The sequence below is a fragment of the Bolinopsis microptera genome, chromosome 5 (genome assembly GCF_026151205.1).
Source record: "Bolinopsis microptera isolate Bmic1 chromosome 5, MBARI_Bmic_1.0, whole genome shotgun sequence".
Classification (NCBI taxonomy): Eukaryota; Metazoa; Ctenophora; class Tentaculata; order Lobata; family Bolinopsidae; genus Bolinopsis; species Bolinopsis microptera.
This window is the reverse complement of record NC_087076.1, coordinates 17020995-17039751: the sequence shown is the minus strand read 5'-3', so window position 1 is coordinate 17039751 and position 18757 is coordinate 17020995. Positions and strand designations below refer to the sequence as shown.

The following is an 18757-nucleotide window of genomic DNA, read 5'->3' as shown; positions in this document are numbered from 1 at the left end:
GCGACTTAAGTCACGTGCCAGACCCGTAATCTGACTTCATCTTATCCCAGGATGCTGGTAGAGCCAGTGGTAGCACCACGTGATGTGTACCAGTTCCCCTCCTTCAGCATCTTCTCCCCGGAGCCCCTGGAGAAAGTGGACGATGTTGAGGAATCAGAAAAACCCGACGGTTTCGAGCGACCACCCTCGCCACTCGAGGAGGTCATTCAGCAACCTCCCAAACTTTACGAACAGTTTCTAGAGATCTTACAAGAAAGGATTAAACCAAACGCAGCTTGCACGAACTTGTCTATCGAGCACCAGGAAGGACTCATTTCTATAATTTTCTCCGAGGTGTATACAATATGGAACAGTTTATGTGAGGCAATAAATGACCCCCATCTGACCTCCACTCAGAACAAGAAGGTTCACATCATGCTGTTCATTAATGTTGTTGAGATTTGTCAGGAACTGTTCTCTAATTATTTGAATAGAATCAATAAGTTGGACGGTAAAGGTGTTTTCTCGAGGTCAGTTAATGTGTCGCGTATCAAGGGTTCCTTGATATCTGAAGCAAGTAAATCACTAAATGTTCACAGACTCCGACAGAAGATTTTACAAGAGTTCAAAGTCCAATCTGTCCCTTCCAGCCGAAAAACTGGACTTGAAGATGAGTTCAAGGACGATTTCTTGGGTTATTTTGATCGGATGATCCCAAAAGCAACATCTGTATCAATAATAGACCCTGAATTATCTCAGAAAGTATCTGCAATAGAGAGTAAACTGAGATTTGCGCAGGTAGTTTCTGAGTTTAAGTCTGTAAGTGACGCCTCCAAGTCCCTAGCCAAGTCATATGGTTTCGAAGCTGCGGGCAGTGACGGTGAAGTCTCTTCTTTTACAACAGGATCATCACCTCACAAGCTACAGCAGGAGGACTCAGTCATGTTCCGACACCGAGACCTGGAGTTTCTTCTCTCAGAAAACAGAGTCCCAGCTACTCAGATGACGGTAGCTGATGACGAAGAGGAGTTGGCGGCCGTGTTGCAAGCATCAACCAAAGCAGCACCGCCCAAACGTAGACCACAACCAAGACGGGAGCGTCTAGAATCTATTCTGAGTGGTGAAAGTGTCGATGTATCTAATCTTCCTGTCCAGCCGGCTATCACTTCCAATGTTATGCCTGATAAAACTGTAGTCAAAACATCAGATATTCGCGTTTCAGAGAGGGTCCCTCAGTCGAACATGATTTTAGATCTCTCACCTTGCTTGTACAACGAACTATTAAACGAGATAGATGAATCTGATATAGCTTTCCTTGACAGGAACCTCTTTATGGGTCAGGAGATAAAAGATGTCTACAGTGAGATCTACAAAACAATCGACCATGCTCACGTACAATTTACATCAGACATGGAAAAACCGTGTCCAAACCTCCCAACAGCAGATCATTACTTCAACTCAGGAATTATGAGGAAGAAAAAGGTGAAAAACAGGAGAATCAATGAAAAGATTAAAGTTACAGACAAACCACCCTGGGGAATGAGTACTAGAGAAGATTGGGAGGCTAACGTTCACTTTCAGGGCAATGATTCACACGGTGATCCTAGCGAAGTGTTCCCTAGCCAGCTCCTCAAAGTTCCAGTTTTCTCCGATTTCGACACCACCAACTTCAAGGGTGATGCAAAGTCGTCAAGTAAATCATACACAAACTGGTTGCAGTGGTGGAAGTCAATAATGTCTGCGGAGGACTACTTCAAGTATTTGTCCATCCGGGAGAGCGATTATCTTGCTTTGGTATTTCATCTTTACGATTCGGAGGAGGACATGGACTCGGATGATGAACGTGATATTCTGCTGGAAAAAGAGCTGTTAAAGGAGCGTGAAAAGCGAGACCAGCTGTTGCAGGCAATGTTGGAGGAGAAAAACAAAGTTGTCCCCGGTTTTTGGAATGCCAACGCTATATTGATGGGAGGACTAGGCAAGGATCCAGAATTAGAAGAGGGAACTTTAAGCGGTGATCTTACCCCTGAAAAGATCACCCAGCTTGTTCAGTCTAGTTCTACCCTCAGAAAATATCCTCGTTCAAAATCTGCTGAAAGTTCCAGTACGATGGCCCCGAAGAGTGTTATGTCCAAAGAATCAAAAACTGTTGCTTTTACTGTGTCACAAGATGTAGTCAGTACTGGCATGGCTTCTATTGCATTGGAAAGTAAGATGTTGCAGGAACGCCTGAACAACATTTGGAAGAAACTTGAAATGCCCGATAATGATAGGATTGATATGACGATCAAATACTGCAAGATCGATTCGAAGAGTCTCAAAAATGTTGTGGATCTTTGGGAACACGCTTGCAATGCTATATCTAGCCGTGAAAAACTTATTTTAGAACTGGAAACATTCGAAAAAGATGCTTCAGATCCACAGCGGCTGTTTGGCCAGAACAGCAAAACGTCCCGTATTCTTGAGGAAAAGAAACGTTCAGCACTTCATCGCCGCATCAAAAAATGCGAAAAACAAGTCAATAACCACATAATAAAGGTACACAAAGAGCTTGGGGACACAGTTACATATCAAGGTCGAGTATATTTCGACAAAATGGCACGTGACACAACGGAAATGTTATATTGGCTGCAGCAGGAGCGCAGGCAGGCAGCACTTGAACAAGGAGGCATGGTTATGGTCGATCTGCCACCTATTTCCCCTTTAGAACTTGTATGAGTTTAACACTTAGTTGCCTCTTACTGTAGATATTTAGTCAGACTAAATTGTTTGGGTTGGGTTGAGACAAACGACAGAACTCAGAATGATTTTGTACAATAATTTATAAATAAAATACAGATATATCAGAACACAGAATGTAAATAGTTTTATATCTTTTATAGTTTCTATTTGATTATTTCAATGATATCCATGATCATGCATTTTAAGAAAATACAATTCTTACTTAATGTGTAAAATGTAATTAATTATTGATTATAATCAATTAAATTCAGCTCAGCAACCATGATTGATCTAGTCTTTTCTCGATTATTTAAGTTTAAGATTATGATAAGTTGTATGTGGGACAAATGTAAACGCTTCTTTTGTGAACCACAATGTTGTGACGCATGTTGGTCCAGATGTAATATAATAGACAATAGTCATGCGGTTGACAAAATATAACAATGCTATGATCTAAATCGCATGATCCATACGTCAGACGAAGCACATTGACTACTTTGCGTAGCGCGCGAAAACATTCTGGTTGGTAGTGGAGCACTGCGATCAGCTTGGTTACCATAGAAACTTTGATTTATTACAATTCATTAGCGTAATTAGAATTTAAATAAAATAAAAAGCAATTAGGTAAGTTATTATTCTGAAATCATCCTGTAAATGCCTTACATGTATGGAAGTAAAGGATGTTTAGTGCACCTGAATAAAGTAATTGTGTACATTCGAATTCGATCCTAGTTATTGGGCACGCATTGAAACCAGAAGAGTTAATTCAAAATATCATCTGGCCAGTTGCCATTTATCGATTCATGTCATTGTCATCTGAAAATTTCGCACAGTTCCTGAACATCTGATTATGCCAAGTTATTTATTTATAGCATTAATGTCTCAATACTGTTCTATTTCTGGTCTGAGTTTTAACACGGCCCCCTCTAAAAGTACTTATTCGTTTCCACAAAATCTGCCTCAAATCATTTTTCATAAGAATAAAGAAAATGAAAAAGAAAAACCCTTGTAACGTTGTTGTGAGAGCAAACAAATAGCTAAGTATCACAGAATCTGTGAAGAAGCCGAGTATTCCAAATCCCCAGGATAGCCCAAAAAGAACCGACAATGAACAAACTGCTTTGGCCTGAAATAAAATGTTTATAATTATATTCCGCATAGTGCGCGTTGTTGAAATTCAAGTAATCGTAATAGTTTGAGATAATTATTAAAGAGTACTGACCCGTTTGAGAAGTGCTGACAGTGGATGCATCTTGTTGTCTCTCTTCTGGTCACTGTTTTGTGAGGTGGGTGTGACACTGTAGTTGTTACTCGGTCTCTAAGGGAAGGTGTTAGTCCACGCATGAGTACATAACACACCATGTTAGCATCTTATTATATCGATGTTTGCTTGCATTGTTGATTTGTGATTGTATCGTGGATACGTAGCATATGTGTTAGGGGACGTTCACATATTACGTAATCAGCTGAGGGGGGGGGGGGGGGGGTTCCGAATGATTACGCTAGTGTAATTTTGACACACTAGCTATGTGTAAAACTGATTACGGAGGGGGGGGGGGGGGGGTAAAAATGTTCCAAAAAATGATTACGTAATATGTGAACGACCCCTTATATCATATATATGATATAATACATATCCACTATACAATGCAAGCAAACATTGCACTCAATGCGGGCTTGCGCTCGGAAATCTATGACCAAGAAAATCTAACAAAAGTGAAATAACTGTGTATAGTTATAACTATGTCCGCCGCCGTTTTCCTCTGTATTCAATACAATACACCGATAGGAACTCACGGTGTTGATCGAATGAAGAACCTGAACCAGAACGAGAAGATTGAACAACACAGTACCGATCACAACAGGAATGTAGAATATAAGTGTACCACGTTTCGTCAACCAGCATCTGCAGATGAAACACTAACAGTCAACTTGTTGGTATTAGTGGTAAGTGGTAAGTTTCCGATACAAATGAGATTAGTACAATGTGAGATCTGGTAAACGTTAATGTTAATTATTGCACAACCCGCCTGAAACCACATGATCAACATGTTATCTTACATTACAGTAGTATCGTAGAAGTTCTCGTCTAACAGGAGAGTGGCAGTAATGATAGTCGCAGCTAGTAGAGGGTTCAGCACCGCAGTCAACCTCAAGAAGTTGCCCGTAATCTTGCTATTGTAAACACTGACTGTTGCCTCGTACAGCGCGTACCCTTCCACTGTCATCCAGAACATGCTGAAGTGTAGGTTGGTTTCACCTCTCATTTTGTTGGCTACACTGTTCAAGATATCATGTTTGTAACTTTACCAATGATTGAATGCTGATACCTCCTATATTGATTTACATGGGAACCCCAGGCTATAGCTATAAGTATAAACATATAATTATAAACATATAAACCGAATAGAGATTCGGCGGAATGACAGGCTGAGCTCCGCCCAGTAACTATTGATATGTGTGTGGTGTGATTGTATAACACGAACCTGGAAAGAGCGAAGAAGAGTATGAGAACAGCGATAACAGTGCAAATAGTCCTATCTTCCGTCTTGTCGTGTCCTCCGAGGAATGTCAAGTTTAGGAGCAGGAGATTACCACACAACCAAATGTGAATTCTCTGTGATATCAGCTGACGTATCTTCCTGGATATCATAGATATGTGACGTTCTTTGTTTAGCTCCAGGGCTTAGCATACTTTTGTTTTCGAGTCACAATTTCAAATATTTTTCTAGGATATCTAATTTAACTTCAGTAAATCATGAAGTTACCTGTTAGAAAGCAGCGCAAAGAGAGAGATAAGAAGAAAGAGAGCTGACGCGATAAGAGATCCTATAGTTATGTTCTCCAAGGCTATGTCGTCTGCTCCTGCTGTGCTCTGAATTGTGTTTTATATGTGTGGGTTCATTTGATAATTCATGATAGAAATTACCCTATATTAATCTACTGGCATATTATTCGGAAGAATTAGTAAAGTGTAGTTCACATAATTTAAAGTGATTCATTTGATCTAAAGATTCATGAACAAGTTACGAATTGTTGATAAAATTCCTTATTTCTATGATTCATGTTTCAGTTCACATACCAGGAGTATAGAGAAACTAGTGAGATGTGAGCTGTTACAAATAACTTTGTTGTGATCTATCGTGGTGGTCAGTCCAGCTCGTGACCAACTCCCATTCTTTTCATTCCAGTACACGCACATTACCCCTGAATGCTACAGACCAAGGTATTTTATTTACAATGTATACTATGTTCGCTTATTGGAAAAATGTTAGCAAAAGACAATCATTAGGATCAAGGGGTAAAATCTTCCGGCCCAAATTTTCGACCTTCAATTCTAATCTGATTAGTAATGATTAACCCTAAGCTTTAAAGTACTTATAATCTATGTAAAAGCGCCATGAGTTGGCACAGAATTTTTTTCCTCCGATTTTGATAAATTTGGTACCAAAAGTTGTGAATTATGCAAATTCACCGTGCAGCACGATAAGGTCGATATTATTATTAACAGGAAACGATGTAACAGAGTCAATATATTTTAATGTTGTCATACTATGGTGGCAAGTCCCCATTCATCGTAGTCCGATAGTTTCAACTGATCCTAATATTATACAGGTACCTTTTTGCGGTGTTTATTAATAGTAAAAACAAGCTGCACTGCTCCCTCAATATCTTCTACTTTCTGTTCTTTGATCTTTACTGATACTATTTCTGGGTACAGATCCTGACCTGGAACTTTGGTTATTTTTTAGCAATTTTCACGACATTATTTGATCAGAATATATTATTCTTGGTCCACAAATTAAATAATTCTTTTTCACTATCGTCAGGATATTTCTTCGTACAATTGCTATTGTTCCGATAGAATGATACAATTATAAGCAATTCGCCGATCTATAATATAATCATACAATATAAATGCTTAATATAATTTATTGGTGTTACTTGTTATCCTCCTACCTCGGTCGTGAAGAACGTTATTCCCGTTAGTCATCCCCCTTATTTGCAACTTTTCGCGTGTGTATTTGATAATCTCGATTGTACGAATGGGTGAGCCAATGAAATCGAACGCGTCAAAGAACTTGATGTCTGTCCCTGAAATGCCTAAACATGAGCGGTATGATGATAATTTTCTGGGTTTATTATTACATTTCTTATTTTTCCCAAAGTTTTCGTTCAAGTTAAAATTGATAAAATAAATCCGACAAATTCCATTCTAATATCTTGACTCGTGAGTGTGCCTAAAATTCAATAAAAAGAAAAGGAAATTCGTACCATTAAGGTGGATTTTGTCAGGTCGGAATTTAAACTTGACTGCCCTAAAAACTGCCACTTCAAATGCCTGACTGTAAAACTGGAACTGCTGCTTTGAAAGGACTAGTCTGGTTACAACAGTTTCCAGAGCAGTCAGAAGAATTGAACTCTCATTCCCGTTGTGGAAATTCTGGGTTCTATCAGAACTCATGCTCTCGTAGATTGGAGACATTACCAATTTGTCAAGACAGCTTAACCAAGTCGTGATATCCTGTTATATACTATTGTTAGTTTCAATCTCTTTATTGTTTATCTTCAAAATAGATCAGAGACACTAAATTAAACATTACCTTGATGTTAAACAAAATTAAGTTGACTGCTTGCCGCATTTCAATTGCGTTTTGCGGCCGGCGGATCATATTTCCTTTGTGTCAAAGGTATTTCATGGGCCATAACTCAAACTGACTATAAATTTACGATACCTTTTCGACTGATATTTTATCTGAAATATAATGAAGCAGTTCGACGAGTTTTCTCATGTCGCTTAATGTTAGGTTGCCCGCTGATGCATCTTCTAAAAAGCTCAAACTGTCCAGAATCTGACTACTAATAACTTTGTTTCCCTGTGTGGTGGTGGTTATATGCTGGCTCGACCATCTGGAAATCTTAATTAACAATATTGAAACATAAAGTACATTTTAGATTAAATATGTAAGAAAAGCAGTTAACAGAGCCGCAACAGCCAGCGTACTAAAAGTGAACTAAATGTGAACTAAAAGTGAACTGGAAGTGCACTAAAAGTGAACCTTACCTCGAGCTGTAGATAGATAATATCCAGATACTCCCCAATCCCCGCACTGTCCGTATCAAGACAAGTGGTATTTGTTTTAAGAGGCTCCCACACACCTGCTCTACCACAACGTCTCCGTATAAAGGGGTCCAGGGATGAGGAGAGACAGTATTGAGACTGGTACTGTGTCTCAATTGTGTTTTTCCAAGTGAGACCTGACAACTTGTCGTCCTTACAAACACCTGTGAGCTCAGTTTAAGCCTTCTGCAAATTCTGATGAGTTTGTTTTGAATTTTGATAAATCAATTCCAATAATAAAGTTTCACAGCCTATACATTTTTTTATTAAATACTTTTCAAATTTCACAGAGTACAGCAATAGATGAATATGAAATAGAGTCGTTCAAAATATCGCCCCCATCTGTAAAATATGATGGGCACCCAAACACGGTATACACATAATGAACTATGTCCGCAGTAACTTGGACCCATTACATCGAATTAATCTAAATAACACTAAAATATAATTTAGACCTAATTTAGCGTATGAGTAGACGCCTGTCTCCTTATAGTGGCACAGTAACTTGTCTGGTTTTGGCCGCATTGTTATTGAGTGTGTTTTCCAATCGTTCTCTTCTTCCGACCATATCAGGCACTTCTGACTTCCTGGGTACTGTAGAAGGTTTATTATTTCCTGTTTAGTGATTGGCTTGAGTAACTAGAGATATTCTGACATTTATATACATGATCAGAATTGAAGGATCTTAGTTTACGTTATAATTGTCTGAAATTATGGAGTGGCCTAGTTTTATGTATTTGATTCTATTGTTATCTCTTAGTCCTAGGACCTAGATTAGCATCACGTGACCACGAGGTATGATGCAGATGTTAATATATACCTCCTCTGGATCCACATACAGTCTCACATCAGCACCCGATCCCCCCTGATCACTATGAAACGTCACGGATATGACTGGTTCTTTGGAGTTTTCTCCTCCGAACAGCCTTTTGTTGGTCATGAACACCATTCTTATTGTTTCTGACTTTTTAGGGTTTCCAGTTCCTATTGTCACGTTCATATCTGAAGGCAGTTGTTAAAATTGTCTTCTATCATCACTATTTGCCTGCTAAACTATTTAACTATGATAAACTTACGATTTTATCAGATTTTTACGTTAAAAAATCTTAAAATTTATACTGTTTAGAATTTAAATAGTGTTTTATTCATAAATACTGTTGGAATCATCCGTCAAAGACGCGAGAAAATGCTATGGTATAGCTAGCACATCAGTCTGTTCGAAGCAACACTAACGTTTCAAGTTGAAAGAAGTCGCAGATTGATTTCCAATCTTTATCAGATAAACAGTGAAGTTGTTGTTGAAGAGGATCAAGTGTCGTTGGTCTATTGGGGGGTCTATCTTGTACAGAGCTAATACTGTCCTGTTCCAGAGTCTGAAATGGTCGTTAGTTGCTGCTCCTGCTAGATTTTATATTTTCATATCATTGTTGTGATCGATCATTCTCCACAAGCGACAAGCTATTACAAAACTGTTATGATCAGGATTTAAATAATAATTAGTCTTTAATTAAGGCCGGGGAGCAGCTTCTGCTCCTATTCCTCCTTACCCGAGTAGTTCATTTCCCGTTTGGAAGCTCTCTCGAAACTGTTTGTAGCCCGAGCACAGAATAGAGTTAAAGTGATGACTGTAAACCTCAAGATGGGATGGTGTTTCCAGCGAATCTACGACCTGAAGCAGCACGCTGTGTAGAGCTGTGAGTTGTTCTGAGTTCAGATAGCAGCTTGTTGGTGTTGAATCCAAACGTCTCATAAGCTTCCTTGGCTCGCTCTGGTAACGTTATGAGGAATATGTCATGAGCAAATCTTTTTTGTCCCTTTCAACTTAGAACCAAAGGTCCCACCGCCCAAGTGGCAACAGTTTTTGATACATTTTGATATTTTTATCGCAAGTTCAAACTACTAACCTGCAAGGAGTGGTTGAGTTTGCTGTGTGCCCCTCTCAGCTCCTCCTCGCAAGGATCATGCTCAGTAACCCAGTCCCTCCCTTCACAGTTTCTCCTGACACTTGAGTCCTGGTCACCACTAGAGTCACACTGCAAACTGACGGAGTGACCTGACTGTGTAGCTGGCCAGGTCAGGTTACCATACTGGTCGTTAATACACTGGCTCTCACACTTTCCCAACACAAGCAACAGTAGCCATGGCAATAGTAACTTCATCTAAATAAAACTAACAGGTTTTGGGTAAATTGCTTAGTTGTAGTGAACGTACGGAACGTTCACTAAAAATAGTTTGTGAACGCGTTTGCTAAAAGATTTTAACGTTCGGAACATAAGGAACGTTAATTGCTATTATGAAATTAAAATGCCGGACATAGCCCAATTATCCGGCAAAGATGCTGACGGATGAACGAGATTCTCTAAGACGGCAGGTGGACGTTTTCCAGAAACGGCTGATCACTGAGCAATTCCCATGTACCCTAACAACTGATGGTTGGAAGGATCTATCCTCTCACCCTCTCGTTAACTTCATCCTCGTGCAAAGGCAGGACATTATTTTTCATGACGCGGTTAATGCTACAGGGGTTGAGAAAACTGCGAATGGTCAGTATGAGATTGTAAAAGCCAAAATTGAAGAAATTGGCGCCGACAGGATTTGCCACGTTGTAACAGCCAATCCAAATGTCAATAAATCTCTACGACGCTTAATCGAAGCTGATTATGAACACATCATAGGATCATGTTGTGTAACCCACCAGTTCGATCTACTTGCCGAGGATGTCGGGAAGTTGAGCTGGACCAAGGAGACATTGTCGAATTGTAACAAAATAGTTACAAATGTGAAGAAACGTTTAGAACCCATTCTCATGTCAATTTGCTAAAACCAGGTTTGCCTCCCAGTTTATTATGTTAGAGAGACTGAAGGGTTCCAAGGATGTCTTGCCAACAAAAGGTGGCTCGAGCTCCATTCCCCCCTACATTCAGTAGGGTTTTGTGTTCACCCGCGGCTTATCAGGGATATGATCAGCACACGAATCAGGATGTCTGGAAGTTAAAAACTATCGGAAAATTATCAAAATATTGACTAACGTTCACTAACGTTCACAAACGTTCACTACAAAATGATTGGAACGTACGTTCAGTACGACTAAGTTCAGCGTTCACTACAACTAAGGTAAATTGTCGCGTTACGAAAGTTATTGCGAAATATTAAAGCGTATTTTGGTTTCAAACTGGCCAACTGGTATCAAGCTACTGTAGTCATTTATGCGTTAAATATGCAATTATTGGCGGATGTCAAACTTTAGTGTCAATAAATGTAAGTTATTGCATGGGCACAACTCACGATAAAAGCGCGGTTGCATTGACTATTGTGCCTTATTCGAATCATTAGCTGCATTTCCTAGTTTCAAATTATTGTATCACTTCATATAATATCTAAAACTATCTACTGGATTTCAAAATATAAATCATATCAAACATCATATGGCTGCAGTCTGGTTTGGTTCGTTAAAATGGCGTTTCTAAATAAACTTTAAGATTAGAATTCCCCCGTCCCCCATCCTATTTTTAACAATTTTTTGCTTTTCCCCCAAAAACCCATAAAAATAAGAGCCGATCAAAATAAATTTTACAAGAAATATGAACTGGGCCAATATAAGGTTATGTGCCACCAAGCTCTAAACGGAAGAGTCTTTTTCAGAATTGGCCAATAAATTGACAAAAATATTCCATGATCTCATGATGTTCTTGAAGTTGAACGGAATTAGATGAGTTCTAAATCGCCCTATCTTAGGTTCATCGCATTTGATAGATAGAAATGAAGTCAATACCGAGAAGGTTAAAATGGAACACAAAAGTAAAACAGCGTAACTTTGAACGAATATCAATGTGTAAATTAAATTAGATTAAGTTTCTAAAATTCAGAACTTAAGTCAAAGTGAAACGTGGAAATCGAATATCTGAGGCCGATGCACAAACTATTAATTAAGTTTCAGACAACTTTATGACATGATTGCGGCACTTACAGCACTGATATGCCAGTCTTGTGACACAATGATTATAACATGCGGCACGATAAAATGGGAACTTGCTAAATGAAAGAGGAGAAACAATGTTCTGTAAATGGGGCAATTACCCATTCGTTCTAATAGAATTAGAAAGAATTATCAAACAAATCACCCTTAGGGTGTCTGAGGTCAAATTGGAGCGCGTGTAAGTGTAACCACATGTAGTAGGTAATGTGTAAGCAGCTTTCCACAATGTTCTACAGTTCTTTCCACAGAAAGAACTACCTAATTCAAGAAAATTCTCCGTATCAGTGAATAAGGAAGAAGAAAGATCGAGATACTTGATTATCTACGGCGTGAAGGAGACGGAAGAAGCGGGGTGGGAGGACATATTAGAGATTGACCCTCTCCAGGACTTTTTCAAGTTAGTTTTTGCTGAGGCCGGCTGTCATTTTCCTGACACTGATGAGATATGCAGGATTGGGAAGAAAGTTCCTGAGAAAATGCGACCAATTAAAGTTCAGTTACAAAGCTCTAGCGATGTGGACATTATACTAAGGAATGCACACAAACTTAAAACGAATGAAGATTTTAAGTCCGTTTATCTTGCACCGGATAGGACAAAGGAGCAGAGAAGGCTACACAGTGGACTTGTCAAACAGATGAAAGAAATAATAAAGCTGGACAATAGCAAGCGTTATCTTATCAGAGACAATAAAGTTAATTGTGTTAGTGAGAGCTATAGCCTTTTCTACAAGTACACTGACTTGTTATCAGAATTTATGAACTTTTATATGTTATGTTCACTTTCGTTATCTACGTGCTGATACAGTGTAGTTTGTTTTACATAGTATGTATTTTAATTTGGTGTAAGTGGTAGCCGTTGTATTCTATAAACCGTTTTTAACGAGTTGGAGATTTAGCAGAATGAACTGTGGCTCATATTTTATTATAGCTAGTTAGTTTTTAGATAGTTAAGAGTATTAGTTAGTTAGTGTATATTAGTATCAGCTTCCTATACACATAATTATAGGGGAGTGGTCTATATTGCGAAGGAGCCGACTTTTGTCATCAACGCAGGTCCGTCGGGCCACCTCATATATCCAAACCCGATTACTTATTCCCTACGATCTTTTTGCCTTCGGCAAGAGTAGGGGAAAAAATTGCAGGGAATAAATAGAAATTTAAGATTTCATGTCTATTCTTATATTCACGTATGTTAAATAAAATTATATTGTTATGTATCATATGATTTTGTAAACATTGGCCGGTGTACCAAAAACAGGTCCCCAAACAAACAACTAACCGTACGCTTGCCGCACATTTCGTAAATATTCGCTGCACTCAAAGCTGCACTAATACTATTTACCAAATTTGCCGCACATTAAGAAATCATGGGCAACTGCGGAATCACAATTTTCGCAAAATTTTGCCGCACTTGTAGTTATATGTTGCCTCTGCTGAGGATCGTAGGGCTCGGCAGAACTGTGAAAGTCGAGGTAAAAAGTGCAAATCGAATATCCGAGGATGCACAAATTATGGATTGAGTTGGTAAATGTTCTGGTTAGTATTTGTAAGCGTAGACACCGTCCCACTGAGGATCGTAGGGCTCCATCCAGAATTTTCTGAAGAGATGGATGAGCTCAGGTCGCTCAAGTGCACCACTCTTGTCTGTGTCAGCCTTCTCGAAGAAGGTGTAAGCAGCCTCCTGGGGCACATCGAAAGCTTTCATCATGGTCTTGAGTTCCTCAACACTGACTGTACCATCACCGTCATCATCGAGGACATCGTAGTAAGCGTTGGACAAGAGACCAATCATGGAGGGTTCGCCACGTCTGTCCCTTTCTCTTTCAGCCTCAGCAAAGACTCTGTTAGACTCAACCCAGTCCTCCCTGAGAAGGCCGTTGACTGGGTCGACTCCTTTGTTGGTGAAGAAGGTGTAGCAAGCAGCCCTCATCTTGTCGACCTGTTCGTCAGTAGCGTTCACCAGCTGTCTCATTCTGTCGGGCCAGTAGAGGATCTCGTCGATCTCCATTTTACCGTCACAGTCCAAATCGAAGGTGTCGAACCTCTTGTAGAGCCGGGAGATCATCTTTGGGTGGAGATCCTCTACGTTGAACTGCCACATGTTACCCACGCTCCTCAGGTATCTGTAACTCTCGTTGTTGGTCTCGTCGAGTGGCATCTTGTTGGTTTTCTTGGCTAAAATAATAGATTGGTTAGTGAATGTATTCATGTTTTGAATGATTGGAGAATAATCAGAAAACATATTGAGATTGATTAATCAAATTTGATCGATTGGAATAAAGTATTCATATCCTGGTGAAGGTTTAGATCAGGAAAAGCTAGAGTAAAACAGCGTTTCTTGGAAAGATCATATCAATGTGTAAATTGTTATTGGATTAAGTGTTTCTAAAATTGAGAACTGTGAAAGTCAGGGTAAAAAGTGGAAATCGAATATCCGAGGATGCACAAATTATGGATTGAGTTGGTAAATGTTCTGGTTAGTATTTGTAAGCGTAGACACCGTCCCACTGAGGATCGTAGGGCTCCATCCAGAATTTTCTGAAGAGATGGATGAGCTCAGGTCGCTCAAGTGCACCACTCTTGTCTGTGTCAGCCTTCTCGAAGAAGGTGTAAGCAGCCTCCTGGGGCACATCGAAAGCTTTCATCATGGTCTTGAGTTCCTCAACACTGACTGTACCATCACCGTCATCATCGAGGACATCGTAGTAAGCGTTGGACAAGAGACCAATCATGGAGGGTTCGCCACGTCTGTCCCTTTCTCTTTCAGCCTCAGCAAAGACTCTGTTAGACTCAACCCAGTCCTCCCTGAGAAGGCCGTTGACTGGGTCGACTCCTTTGTTGGTGAAGAAGGTGTAGCAAGCAGCCCTCATCTTGTCGACCTGTTCGTCAGTAGCGTTCACCAGCTGTCTCATTCTGTCGGGCCAGTAGAGGATCTCGTCGATCTCCATTTTACCGTCACAGTCCAAATCGAAGGTGTCGAACCTCTTGTAGAGCCGGGAGATCATCTTTGGGTGGAGATCCTCTACGTTGAACTGCCACATGTTACCCACGCTCCTCAGGTATCTGTAACTCTCGTTGTTGGTCTCGTCGAGTGGCATCTTGTTGGTTTTCTTGGCTAAAATAATAGATTGGTTAGTGAATGTATTCATGTTTTGAATGATTGGAGAATAATCAGAAAACATATTGAGATTGATTAATCAAATTTGATCGATTGGAATAAAGTATTCATATCTGGTGAAGGTTTAGATCACGAAAAACAAGAGTAAAACAGCGTTTCTTGGAAAGATCATATCAATGTGTAAATTGTTATTGGATTAAGTGTTTCTAAAATTGAGAACTGTGAAAGTCAGGGTAAAAAGTGGAAATCGAATATCCGAGGATGCACAAATTATGGATTGAGTTGGTAAATGTTCTGGTTAGTATTTGTAAGCGTAGACACCGTCCCACTGAGGATCGTAGGGCTCCATCCAGAATTTTCTGAAGAGATGGATGAGCTCAGGTCGCTCAAGTGCACCACTCTTGTCTGTGTCAGCCTTCTCGAAGAAGGTGTAAGCAGCCTCCTGGGGCACATCGAAAGCTTTCATCATGGTCTTGAGTTCCTCAACACTGACTGTACCATCACCGTCATCATCGAGGACATCGTAGTAAGCGTTGGACAAGAGACCAATCATGGAGGGTTCGCCACGTCTGTCCCTTTCTCTTTCAGCCTCAGCAAAGACTCTGTTAGACTCAACCCAGTCCTCCCTGAGAAGGCCGTTGACTGGGTCGACTCCTTTGTTGGTGAAGAAGGTGTAGCAAGCAGCCCTCATCTTGTCGACCTGTTCGTCAGTAGCGTTCACCAGCTGTCTCATTCTGTCGGGCCAGTAGAGGATCTCGTCGATCTCCATTTTACCGTCACAGTCCAAATCGAAGGTGTCGAACCTCTTGTAGAGCCGGGAGATCATCTTTGGGTGGAGATCCTCTACGTTGAACTGCCACATGTTACCCACGCTCCTCAGGTATCTGTAACTCTCGTTGTTGGTCTCGTCGAGTGGCATCTTGTTGGTTTTCTTGGCTAAAATAATAGATTGGTTAGTGAATGTATTCATGTTTTGAATGATTGGAAAATAATCAGAAAACATATTGAGATTGATTAATCAAATTTGATCGATTGGAATAAATAATTATACTGTGGCGAAGGTTTAGATCACGAAAAACAAGAGTAAAACAGCGTTTCTTGGAAAGATCATATCAATGTGTAAATTGTTATTGGATTAAGTGTTTCTAAAATTGAGAACTGTGAAAGTCAGGGTAAAAAGTGGAAATCGAATATCCGAGGATGCACAAATTATGGATTGAGTTGGTAAATGTTGTGGTTAGTATTTGTAAGCGTAGACACCGTCCCACTGAGGATCGTAGGGCTCCATCCAGAATTTTCTGAAGAGATGGATGAGCTCAGGTCGCTCAAGTGCACCACTCTTGTCTGTGTCAGCCTTCTCGAAGAAGGTGTAAGCAGCCTCCTGGGGCACATCGAAAGCTTTCATCATGGTCTTGAGTTCCTCAACACTGACTGTACCATCACCGTCATCATCGAGGACATCGTAGTAAGCGTTGGACAAGAGACCAATCATGGAGGGTTCGCCACGTCTGTCCCTTTCTCTTTCAGCCTCAGCAAAGACTCTGTTAGACTCAACCCAGTCCTCCCTGAGAAGGCCGTTGACTGGGTCGACTCCTTTGTTGGTGAAGAAGGTGTAGCAAGCAGCCCTCATCTTGTCGACCTGTTCGTCAGTAGCGTTCACCAGCTGTCTCATTCTGTCGGGCCAGTAGAGGATCTCGTCGATCTCCATTTTACCGTCACAGTCCAAATCGAAGGTGTCGAACCTCTTGTAGAGCCGGGAGATCATCTTTGGGTGGAGATCCTCTACGTTGAACTGCCACATGTTACCCACGCTCCTCAGGTATCTGTAACTCTCGTTGTTGGTCTCGTCGAGTGGCATCTTGTTGGTTTTCTTGGCTAAAATAATAGATTGGTTAGTGAATGTATTCATGTTTTGAATGATTGGAGAATAATCAGAAAACATATTGAGATTGATTAATCAAATTTGATCGATTTGAATAAAGTATTATGCTGTGGTGAAGGTTTAGATCACGAAAAACAAGAGTAAAACAGCGTTTCTTGGAAAGATCATATCAATGTGTAAATTGTTATTGGATTAAGTGTTTCTAAAATTGAGAACTGTGAAAGTCAGGGTAAAAAGTGGAAATCGAATATCCGAGGATGCACAAATTATGGATTGAGTTGGTAAATGTTGTGGTTAGTATTTGTAAGCGTAGACACCGTCCCACTGAGGATCGTAGGGCTCCATCCAGAATTTTCTGAAGAGATGGATGAGCTCAGGTCGCTCAAGTGCACCACTCTTGTCTGTGTCAGCCTTCTCGAAGAAGGTGTAAGCAGCCTCCTGGGGCACATCGAAAGCTTTCATCATGGTCTTGAGTTCCTCAACACTGACTGTACCATCACCGTCATCATCGAGGACATCGTAGTAAGCGTTGGACAAGAGACCAATCATGGAGGGTTCGCCACGTCTGTCCCTTTCTCTTTCAGCCTCAGCAAAGACTCTGTTAGACTCAACCCAGTCCTCCCTGAGAAGGCCGTTGACTGGGTCGACTCCTTTGTTGGTGAAGAAGGTGTAGCAAGCAGCCCTCATCTTGTCGACCTGTTCGTCAGTAGCGTTCACCAGCTGTCTCATTCTGTCGGGCCAGTAGAGGATCTCGTCGATCTCCATTTTACCGTCACAGTCCAAATCGAAGGTGTCGAACCTCTTGTAGAGCCGGGAGATCATCTTTGGGTGGAGATCCTCTACGTTGAACTGCCACATGTTACCCACGCTCCTCAGGTATCTGTAACTCTCGTTGTTGGTCTCGTCGAGTGGCATCTTGTTGGTTTTCTTGGCTAAAATAATAGATTGGTTAGTGAATGTATTCATGTTTTGAATGATTGGAGAATAATCAGAAAACATATTGAGATTGATTAATCAAATTTGATCGATTTGAATAAAGTATTCATATCCTGGTGAAGGTTTAGATCACGAAAAACAAGAGTAAAACAGCGTTTCTTGGAAAGATCATATCAATGTGTAAATTGTTATTGAATTAAGTGTTTCTAAAATTGAGAACTGTGAAAGTCAGGGTAAAAAGTGGAAATCGAATATCCGAGGATGCACAAATTATGGATTGAGTTGGTAAATGTTGTGGTTAGTATTTGTAAGCGTAGACACCGTCCCACTGAGGATCGTAGGGCTCCATCCAGAATTTTCTGAAGAGATGGATGAGCTCAGGTCGCTCAAGTGCACCACTCTTGTCTGTGTCAGCCTTCTCGAAGAAGGTGTAAGCAGCCTCCTGGGGCACATCGAAAGCTTTCATCATGGTCTTGAGTTCCTCAACACTGACTGTACCATCACCGTCATCATCGAGGACATCGTAGTAAGCGTTGGACAAGAGACCAATCATGGAGGGTTCGCCACGTCTGTCCCTTTCTCTTTCAGCCTCAGCAAAGACTCTGTTAGACTCAACCCAGTCCTCCCTGAGAAGGCCGTTGACTGGGTCGACTCCTTTGTTGGTGAAGAAGGTGTAGCAAGCAGCCCTCATCTTGTCGACCTGTTCGTCAGTAGCGTTCACCAGCTGTCTCATTCTGTCGGGCCAGTAGAGGATCTCGTCGATCTCCATTTTACCGTCACAGTCCAAATCGAAGGTGTCGAACCTCTTGTAGAGCCGGGAGATCATCTTTGGGTGGAGATCCTCTACGTTGAACTGCCACATGTTACCCACGCTCCTCAGGTATCTGTAACTCTCGTTGTTGGTCTCGTCGAGTGGCATCTTGTTGGTTTTCTTGGCTAAAATAATAGATTGGTTAGTGAATGTATTCATGTTTTGAATGATTGGAGAATAATCAGAAAACATATTGAGATTGATTAATCAAA

The 18757-nt window shown here is 40.6% G+C and overlaps 8 protein-coding genes across 10 annotated transcripts; 1 reads left to right on the top strand and 7 right to left on the bottom strand.

The window, feature by feature from the left end:
* Window positions 1-51: 51 nt before the first annotated feature.
* Window positions 52-3249, top strand: LOC134816134 (coiled-coil domain-containing protein 87-like). Its single transcript, XM_063824901.1, has one exon. The coding sequence runs from the start codon at window positions 52-54 to the stop codon at window positions 2695-2697; it is 2646 nt and encodes an 881-aa protein (XP_063680971.1). The 3' UTR covers window positions 2698-3249.
* On the bottom strand, window positions 2779-9997 carry LOC134816131 (adhesion G protein-coupled receptor L4-like). 3 transcript variants are annotated; one of them, XM_063824896.1, is made up of 17 exons: window positions 9727-9993; window positions 9370-9590; window positions 9056-9195; window positions 8643-8824; window positions 8278-8416; window positions 7766-7986; window positions 7437-7577; window positions 6976-7225; window positions 6661-6795; window positions 6320-6429; window positions 5783-5914; window positions 5469-5575; window positions 5187-5342; window positions 4762-4938; window positions 4498-4606; window positions 3923-4018; window positions 2779-3826 (listed from the first exon to the last, which is right to left on the bottom strand). In XM_063824896.1, exons 1-17 carry the CDS (start codon window positions 9979-9981, stop codon window positions 3575-3577), a joined length of 2823 nt encoding a protein of 940 aa, XP_063680966.1. In that variant the 5' UTR covers window positions 9982-9993; the 3' UTR covers window positions 2779-3574. The 3 variants fall into 3 exon arrangements, with proteins under 3 accessions (XP_063680966.1, XP_063680965.1, XP_063680964.1); XM_063824895.1 differs by having other exon boundaries at window positions 2791-3826; window positions 6320-6435; window positions 9727-9997; XM_063824894.1 differs by having other exon boundaries at window positions 2822-3826; window positions 4762-4980; window positions 6320-6435.
* A 3312-nt stretch (window positions 9998-13309) lies between these two features.
* Window positions 13310-14088, bottom strand: LOC134815264 (obelin-like). Its single transcript, XM_063823778.1, has one exon. The coding sequence runs from the start codon at window positions 14038-14040 to the stop codon at window positions 13336-13338; it is 705 nt and encodes a 234-aa protein (XP_063679848.1). The 5' UTR covers window positions 14041-14088; the 3' UTR covers window positions 13310-13335.
* Window positions 14089-14275: 187 nt separating this feature from the next.
* On the bottom strand, window positions 14276-14980 carry LOC134815263 (obelin-like). The gene has a single exon (XM_063823777.1). It carries the CDS (start codon window positions 14978-14980, stop codon window positions 14276-14278), a length of 705 nt encoding a protein of 234 aa, XP_063679847.1.
* A 40-nt stretch (window positions 14981-15020) lies between these two features.
* Window positions 15021-15905, bottom strand: LOC134815261 (obelin-like). The gene has a single exon (XM_063823775.1). It carries the CDS (start codon window positions 15884-15886, stop codon window positions 15215-15217), a length of 672 nt encoding a protein of 223 aa, XP_063679845.1. The 5' UTR covers window positions 15887-15905; the 3' UTR covers window positions 15021-15214.
* A 95-nt stretch (window positions 15906-16000) lies between these two features.
* Window positions 16001-16873, bottom strand: LOC134815262 (obelin-like). Its single transcript, XM_063823776.1, has one exon. It carries the CDS (start codon window positions 16856-16858, stop codon window positions 16154-16156), a length of 705 nt encoding a protein of 234 aa, XP_063679846.1. The 5' UTR covers window positions 16859-16873; the 3' UTR covers window positions 16001-16153.
* A 75-nt stretch (window positions 16874-16948) lies between these two features.
* Window positions 16949-17824, bottom strand: LOC134814910 (obelin-like). The gene has a single exon (XM_063823246.1). It carries the CDS (start codon window positions 17795-17797, stop codon window positions 17093-17095), a length of 705 nt encoding a protein of 234 aa, XP_063679316.1. The 5' UTR covers window positions 17798-17824; the 3' UTR covers window positions 16949-17092.
* Window positions 17825-17901: 77 nt separating this feature from the next.
* LOC134814911 (obelin-like) lies at window positions 17902-18747 on the bottom strand. The gene has a single exon (XM_063823248.1). The coding sequence runs from the start codon at window positions 18735-18737 to the stop codon at window positions 18033-18035; it is 705 nt and encodes a 234-aa protein (XP_063679318.1). The 5' UTR covers window positions 18738-18747; the 3' UTR covers window positions 17902-18032.
* Window positions 18748-18757: the final 10 nt, after the last annotated feature.